Source organism: Mastomys coucha, unplaced genomic scaffold (assembly GCF_008632895.1).
Source record: "Mastomys coucha isolate ucsf_1 unplaced genomic scaffold, UCSF_Mcou_1 pScaffold20, whole genome shotgun sequence".
NCBI lineage: Eukaryota > Metazoa > Chordata > Mammalia > Rodentia > Muridae > Mastomys > Mastomys coucha.
In genome coordinates, this window is record NW_022196903.1 from 44006314 (window position 1) to 44014858 (window position 8545).

At 38.3% G+C, this 8545-nt stretch overlaps 1 protein-coding gene across 12 annotated transcripts in view; it reads right to left on the bottom strand.

Moving 5' to 3' along the window:
- The window catches only part of Tra2a (transformer 2 alpha homolog), a 19711-nt gene that overhangs the window by 3949 nt on the left and 7217 nt on the right, over window positions 1-8545 (bottom strand). For 5 of the 12 annotated variants that reach the window (XM_031381831.1, XM_031381829.1, XM_031381830.1 and 2 more), the window contains 3 exons: window positions 4743-4876; window positions 2112-2271; window positions 292-480 (listed from right to left, as the gene is read on the bottom strand). In XM_031381831.1, the coding sequence (XP_031237691.1) occupies window positions 292-480; window positions 2112-2271; window positions 4743-4876 (483 nt within the window). Of the gene's footprint in view, window positions 1-291; window positions 481-2111; window positions 2272-4742; window positions 8540-8545 lie in introns of those variants that run through there. The other 7 variants (XM_031381833.1, XM_031381836.1, XM_031381835.1 and 4 more) reach the window with 5 other exon arrangements.

The following is an 8545-nucleotide window of genomic DNA, read 5'->3' on the forward strand; positions in this document are numbered from 1 at the left end:
ACTCAGAAATCCACCTGCCTCTGCCTCCCAAGTGCTGGGATTAAAGGTATGCACCACCACCGCCTGGCGCAAAGCTAACTTTTTAACTGCAACACTGTGAGAGAGCTCCAATTGGGTCACAGAATCAGAAGGCATGTTTACAGAAATGTAGATTAATAGACCTCTGAGAGTAATGCCATTACTAATTAGAAATTACATAGTAAAAAAAAAGAAATCACATAGTAGTAGTAAATACTGTATCATTATGCATACCAACAATTCTTTTTAATGAAACTATAAAGCCAGGTTTACCTCCTTAGAGTCATCTATCCTCTCAAAATACACAAAAGCAAATCCACGTGACCTCCCAGTTCGCTGGTCATAGACTACATTAACACCACTCAGAGGTCCATATCGAGAAAACACTTCACGAAGATCTCTCTCTGTTGTATACAAACTGAGGCCAAATACTCCCAGGCAAGTGTTAGGATCTGGATTTGCCTGTTGAATAAAGGAGGAATTAAATTTTAATTAGAACTCAATATATAAAATAAAAAACACATGAAGATCTTTTTTGGAATACATTTTATAACTATCTATAGTCTGAACAAAAACATTTCTGCTCTCTAGTCTAGCCCAGCAATTTTCAGAAGGTACCCAAAGAATTCACCTTTCGCCTGCCTTATCCTTCATCACTACTTATCTAACTTGTTTTCACTTTTACCAGTAACCCCAGTGCTGGGATTAGCCATGAACTATATATACCTAATGTTATGTGGTGCTGGAGGCTGAACCCAGGGCCTCATGCACAACAGGCAGGCACTCTTCCAATTCAGTTACATTCCCAGCCCTCTACTTTAATTCTTTCAAAGACTTTAGGAGCTGAAGAGATGGCTCAATGGTTAAGGGTACTTGCTGCTCTTGCAGAGGATCCCATTTCAGTTCCCATTACCCAGATGGTGGCTCACCTATTAACTCTACTTTCAGGGGATCCAACACCTTCTGACCTCCCCAAGCAGACATGATGCACATATAAAAAGGCAGACACACCCACAAACACATAAAAAAAAAAATCACCCTCTTTTTCCATGTATCTGTCCACGTGCACGTCCAGAGGCCAGATGGGACAATGGATCCCAACTCAACATGTTCCTATGGTAAAGCAGTTTACTGCTCTTAGCCACTGAGCCACACCTCCAGTCACCATTTTCATTCTGCAGGGTATCCTTTGAATGTTTCAAGGATCCAGATTATTAAATACTGACACAGTCTATCATGGCTGTCAGCATCACTGGTTTCATGCAGAAGCACAGCAGATAAAGAACTTTAGAGTAAAACAACCTGGTTGAAACCTGGACTCTGTCACCTATTTTTTAAAAAACAGACTTATGTACTGTGTGCATATATGGACACACTTGTGCTATGAAACAAATACGGTAGTCAGGTAGTCTTTATGTAATGTGTACTCTAGTTTAAACTCAGATCATCAGGCCTGGCAGCCAAGAGCCCTGATCCACTTGTTGGGCTTTCCTGTTGGCCCCTCAGCCAACTATTAAACCAAAACAAAACACTTCAGTGTCTCACATCCAAACAACATAGAGATGTTAAGAATACACATGTTAAAAGAAAAGAGCAGAGCCAGCCTGGTCTACAGAGTGAGTTCCAGGACAGCCAGGGCTAGAGAAACCCTGTCTCGAAAAAACAAAAAACAAAAACAAAAAACAAACAAACAAAAAGAGCAGAAAGGAAGGAAAACTACTTAAGAGAGATCAGTACACAGAGAGCAGGCAGTTTTACTGGGACAGTTGTACAGAGATAGGTTGCAGAGAGAGAACAAGCTAAAGAATGAGGAGCCAGAAGTTAGAATGAGGACAAGCAGAGCAATTCAGAGTTGTAAGAAGCCAGTTTAAATCAGGTTTTTTTTTTTTGTTTTGTTTTTTTTTAAAGTCAGAAGAAACCAGTCAGCCAGAAGTCAGAAAGAGCTAGGAAAGGGTGAGCTTATTCAGCAGTAAGTCTCAGAGGCTAGACTTAGGCTTAAATAAGATTAAAGGCCAGAAGCTTTTCATATTATGCCATTGATTACACATTCAGAAAAGAGAAGACCCAATTTCCATTAACTCTTATACACATACCCTGCTGCCAGTATGCCTTCTGCGATTAGACATTGGAGAGTGACTTCGGCTCCTCCGTCGCCTATACTCAGGTGTATAGGACCTACTCCGTGATCTTCTCCTATGAGAGTGTGACCTGGATCGAGTGTAGCGTCTATGAGAATGCCTCCTTGACCTTGACCTTCAAAAGAAATAAGCTCAGGTAAAAATACTTGATCACAGGGCTGGAGAGATAGCTCAGCAGTAAGAGTATTTGTTAATCTCCAAAAAGACTCATATTTGGTTTAGGATAGCTTATAACCATCTATAACTCTAGTTCCAGGGAAATGACTCTTTCTTCTGATCTGAGGGCACTGAATGCTTGTGGTACACATATATAGACATAAAACATAACTTAAAAAAAAAAGAGAGAACACTCTTAGTAAGTAATCTTTTTTTTTTTAAATTTGGTTTTTTGAGACAGAGTTTCTTTCTCTGTGTAGCCCTGGCTACCCTGGAACTTAACTCTGTAGACCAGGCTGGCGCCTCTAACTCAGAAATCCACCTACCTCTGCCTCCCAAGTGCTGACATTAAAGGTGTGCACCGCCGCCACCACCTGGCAGTAAGTAATCTTTTTAAAAGTACTAGATCAGGGGCTGGAGAGATGGCTCAGCAGTTAAGAGCACTGACTGCTGCTCTTCCAGAGGTCCTGAGTTCAGTCCCCAACAACCACATGGTGGCTCACAACCATCTGTAATGGGATCTGATGCCCTCTTCTGGTGTGTCTGAAGACAGTAACAGTGAACTCACATTGTACTACATAAAATAAACAATTCTTTTAAAAAAAGTACTAGATCAAATTCCCTCTGCATTCTAGATTGCATATGAACATCTGACCATTTTTAGCTGTCTTTCAATTATGTTATGCTGCAACAATTGAGATATGTTTCAATACCTATTTTAAAAGATTTTTGGGGGTTGGAGAGATGGCTTGCTTGTTGAGAATGCACACTGCAGTTGCAGAGGACCCGACTTTGGTTTCCAACACAACTTTCTGTAAGTATTTGATCACCTTTCAGATTCCATGGACACCTGCTTGTGTATACACATATTTTTACTTATGCATATATGTGTGCATGTTTGTAAACACCAGCCAGAAGTGGGTTGCAGATCTCCTGATGGTAGTTACAGGTGGTTGGTTGTAAGCTGCCAAACATGAGTCCTGAGAACCAAAACCAAATTAAGTTCCTCTGGAAAAACAGCAAACATTCTTAGCCAATGTGCCATCCCTCTAGCGCATATTCTGATTTTTAAAATTCCTATTTAGCCATTTCTTCACTCATTTCACCTTCCATTAAAAGACACTTGAAAGACACACAGACACAGAGTACAGCATGGTGGCACATAGCTTTAATCAGGGCCCAGGAGACAGAGCAGGAGAACCCAGTTGAAAACAGAAATGAATAGTAGCAGCAGCAGGGCAGGGCACTGCATGCCTTTGCTACCACAAAGATGCCTGCAAGGTTCAGGCCAGCCAGGACTACTTAACAACAGGAAAGAAGATGAAAAAGAGTGATGGAGATGCTCTTAGAGAATAGCAATACAGTAAAATGTACTAGACTTTTAATTTTTTTGTTTGTTTGCTTTTGTTTTTGAGTCAAGGTTTCTCTGTGTAGCCCTGGCTGGCCTCAGAAATCTGCCTGCCTCTGCCTCCCAAGTGCTGGGATTAAAGGCAAGCGCCACCACTGCCCGGCTGTACTAGACTTTTAAAGGAACTAATTTAGAGCAAGGAAGGAGTACTGAGACAACCTGCATTAAGTTTTTGAATAAGAGACTTCTAAAAGAGTGAGTGATAAAATAAAACTGTTGGCCTATTACCCGAGCAAAAGCATTTGAGTGGGGAAAAATACTAATGAAGATGTTCCTTAGTTTCCTTAATACTAATTTTAGCCCCATCTACCACCTTAAAACAACCAGTTTTTGACTTGGCACATGGCTTATGGCTGATCCCCATGTAAGGCAGAAAACTGAAGGGCAGACCTACAGAAGCCCTTTAAATGCTGGCTGGGTGTTGTGACTGGCAATGTAACTCCAGTTTTGGAAAGTGGAGACTAGGGATCTTTAGAGCAAGCTCTTTGGCTACAACAGCCACACTGGCAAGCTCTAGCCGGACTGAGACGGATTATAGATGTGTTTGTTTGTTTGTTTATTATTATACATAAGTAGACTCACTGTAGCTGACTTTAGACACACTAGAAGAGGATGTCAGATTTCATTACAGGTGGTTGTAAACCACCATGTGGTTGCTGCGATTTGAACTCATGACTTTCAGAAGAGCAGTCAGTGCTCTTACCCACTGAGCCATCTCGCCAGCCCTATTTATTTATTTTTGATTGTGTATATATCATGTATTTGTGTGGGTACATAGGTAGAGGTCAGTGGACAATTGCAGTAGTCAGCTCTACTTTTTGGCTTCTAAGGACTAAACTCAGAATCAGGTATGGTGGCAGGAGTCTTTACTCAACGGGTAACAGCTAAGATATGCCAAGAAAGGTTTCTTAAATGCTGCAGTCTGAGCCTATAGTGAACTTTCTATGTGAAATTCAGCTAAATGGCGAACAGACCAAATCCGTCTTACAGTGAAGAAAGCAGTTTATAAAATTTAAGCTTACCTGGATTTTGATCTTGATCGAGAATGGGATTCAGAATGTTTGGAAACCCTTGATGGACTACGAGATCCTGACCTGCTCTCTGATTTTACACGAGCAGGAGTTCCCGTTGGAGATTTTGACTGAGAGCGAGACTCCTAACAAAGAAGACAGTATTACAAATGGCACTGGTCACGCAGATGCCTAACACCTAACATTTAAAGTACCGTAATTATTTATATTGATTGCTCCTGAAAAACAAATGGTTAGGCAACACCCTCCAGAAAAAAATTTCAGCTCATTAATATCCCATTGTTAATATTGCTAACTGTCCTCAATAATTCCCTACTTGAACCAGATCACCAATTTTTCTATTAACTAAGTAATCATGCAAATTCATCTACAACTTGATCATACAGACACTGGAACATAAACCATACATTTACTTAACCTAGGACCCATTCATTCTTCCAGATTCTTTTAATTCTACTTCACTCTTGCTTTCTACTTCTCTTCATTCTTCATTGAGTTTTTCATTTTTCATACTTCGTGTATTCTTCCCCAATTCAAACAATTCAAAATAGCCTTAAAAAAATATTCAAGTGCTTCTATCTGACCAATCTTCTGTTCAATTTTTTCCCCCATTCAATTTTAATTTTCTGATCTTTAATACTTTTCATTAGCCTTCTTTTATCTTGATTTATCTTCCACATTCTTGGAAAAAACTCTTCAATTTCTTCACGAACATTAACCTTAATGGAAAAAGAACATTTAGTATATTTAAGCACGTGGGGATTATAAAACTCTGCTGGAGTTCAGAATGTTATCTACCAAATGGGAAGGCCAGCAGGTAAAGTGCAAATAACTAGTTTATTTAAAAATAAATTAAAAAAAAAAAAACAAATTTTATAGTATTTAAAAATGTTCAAAAGTGTAGTCTAACAGAATTTACTGAATTTCTCTAAAAGTTTTTAACCATACTCTTTACCCTCCTCCCCTTTCATGTTACACTCTAGTCCCTAATTTTAACATAAATATGTAATTCAGACATAAACTGCAATCCCCCCACCTAAATATTCATTCTCCACTATTTTATAGGCTGAAGGCTCTTAGATCTGATCTTAGAATTAACTTTCAACAAGCCACACTAAGAAATTCAGGCCCTGCTGAAGCAAAGCATAGCTGTACACACCATCTGAATTCATGACCGCACACATGCCAGAAATCAAAAACACAACAAATAGTAACATTACACCTTCTCTCAATTTTGACTACCATCTTCACTTATTCTGATTAACCAGATGTGTTCTGAAGCAAACATAGAAAAATTAAAGGGAAAGAACAAGGTTTCCAACAGTCCTTACTTTGGCTTATAAACTCCTTAAATACATGCTATTCCTGTTTTATGAGACACATTTGCATTTAAGAACCCAGGATGGACTATAGTTCACAGAAATCTTCCTGCCTCTTGTACCACTTAAATACCACAGGATACAAACAAGAAAATGTGTATCATGATGGTTGTACTTGACTCTATTGCTTTTGCATTTATGCACATTTGTACTCTTAACAGGGGCATCTCATCTCTTGACAAGAAACATACTATCTCCTTCATGACAAATTGGTTTCTGAAAAACTTCTATGTAAAAACTTACCAAATAACTTATGACTAAGAAGCATAGTAACTTGACTGATATAAGACCCACACAACCAAAATAGAAACCAAGATTTGGTTTCTCCATCAAGACTTGGTTATTAATGCAATCTTACAAAAGTATATATTCATACCAGTTTTCATTTATGCAGTAAGATATCCCATACCTCCTGCTTTTATCTCTCAAGTATATATTGGCACACACAACCAAACTTGGCTTTATGCAGTGCTGAGATTGAACCAAGTGCTAGGTAAGCATCCTATCAACTGAGCTATAATATCCCTGGCCCCTTTTCTTAGTTTAATATCAAAAGATTTACCCATTATTTTCCTGGTCAATGATGTTTCCATTTAGTTACCCAGTGTTAAGTCTTTCATATCTTAAACTCTTAAATGCCTAGACAGAAGCCTGGATCAAGATATTACTTATAGAAGAAGAAAATTATTAATTTTGCTTGTAATTGAAGTATCAGGGGCTGGTTCAAAATCTGCATCAAGACAATGTTATTCTGTTACCTTTCCTTTTTCTAAAACAGACCCTCTGGGCTGGAAAGATGGCTCAGATTAAGAGCACTGAATGCTCTTCTAGAGGACCAGGGCTTAATTCCCAGCACCCACATGGCAGCTCACAACTGTAACTTCCAGGATCAGACATTCTCACACAGACTAAGTGCAGGCAAAACACCAACGTGCATTAAAAAATAAATTGCTGCTGTGAAAAACATTAGTCACAACAGCTTTTATGTAAGCACCACAGCCTTTGTTACACAATTAGGCATCAGGAGGTCTTGCTCTGAGGTACTATAAACCTTTAGCTTTATTATGATTAAAACAAAACAAAACAAACAAAAAAAAACCCTAAAATAAAGCATAAATTTACTCTTAAACGATTAATGAACTCTTGAACATGACAAAAATTGAATGGCCCAGATACATTTTTTTAATTTCTAAGCTTCTCCTCATTAAGTATTTTTGCTGAAAAATGACTTCAAAAAGTTACATTTAATTTATATTCTGTGCACATGTGGACAAAGAGCAACTTGTTAAGAGTCCACTGGTACTCAAAATTCAGGTTGTGAGGTATAGCAGCAAATGCCCTCTCACCCACTGAGCTATCTTGCTGGCCTCCAAAATTTCTTCTGGAGACTTAAATAAATCAGTAATTTTTTTTTTTTTAATTTAAACTTAAGTCCCAGGTCTTGAGCAGCAACAAAATATCACTGCATAGCAGAAGGTCTTTTAGAAGGTATTCTCTTCTTTCTGGCAGTGCTAGGGATTGAACCCACAACTGTTCCATGCTAGGTAAGTACTGTAACACTGATTTATGCATCCAGTCAAAAGCATTATTTTGACAAGCATGTGCGACTACAGCTGGCTAATTTTAAATTAAAAAACAATTCATTAAAACTATGTAGAATTTGGGAACTTAAATTACAGCAAAGAAAAAATATTAAATGCTGGAAAGAGTTGGTCATCTGTCTTGTCCCACTAGACTAACCAGCTCTTAAAGCTGTCTTATTGAAGGGATATTAACAATTCCTTAGTATCTTGGCTACAATACTCAACAATCCTTTACAATATGCTGCCCAACTGGATGAAACAGTAAAAAGGACGCATATTGACCCATATCACAGATTATAAAGGAAACACTAAATAGGCTTCAATCTACCTTAGATACTACAAACCAGAGAGAGGTCAAGCAGAAGGCTAAGCACAACTCAAAGAGGTTTTGGTTTTTGCTAAATTGTTGTAGAACATGCACAAGTAATAGGATGCTCAATAAACTGTAGATGTAAAATACATAGGCTTAGTGTTTAATATTAAGTAAATTGAAGCAAATTTATATACACTCAAGTATGTATATCATGTGAAACAAACTTCCTGTTACTACTTCCCTAGTACTTTATAAAGTGGGAATTTCCATAAAAATAAACTAGTGAATTTAAATCATATGCCAAAGAAAGAAAATGCACTTTGGCTGTCCAGATACCCTGACACCTTACTTACTCTAATCAGTTACAAGTAGGGACACTTTTTTTTTTTTTTTGGCTTTCTTTCTCTGGGAACTATGGGGCAGACCTTTATTAGAAAGTTAGGCTAAGCCCGGCAGTGGTGGCTCATGCCTTTAATCCCAGCACTTGGGAGGCAGAGGCAGGTGGATTTCTGAGTTTGA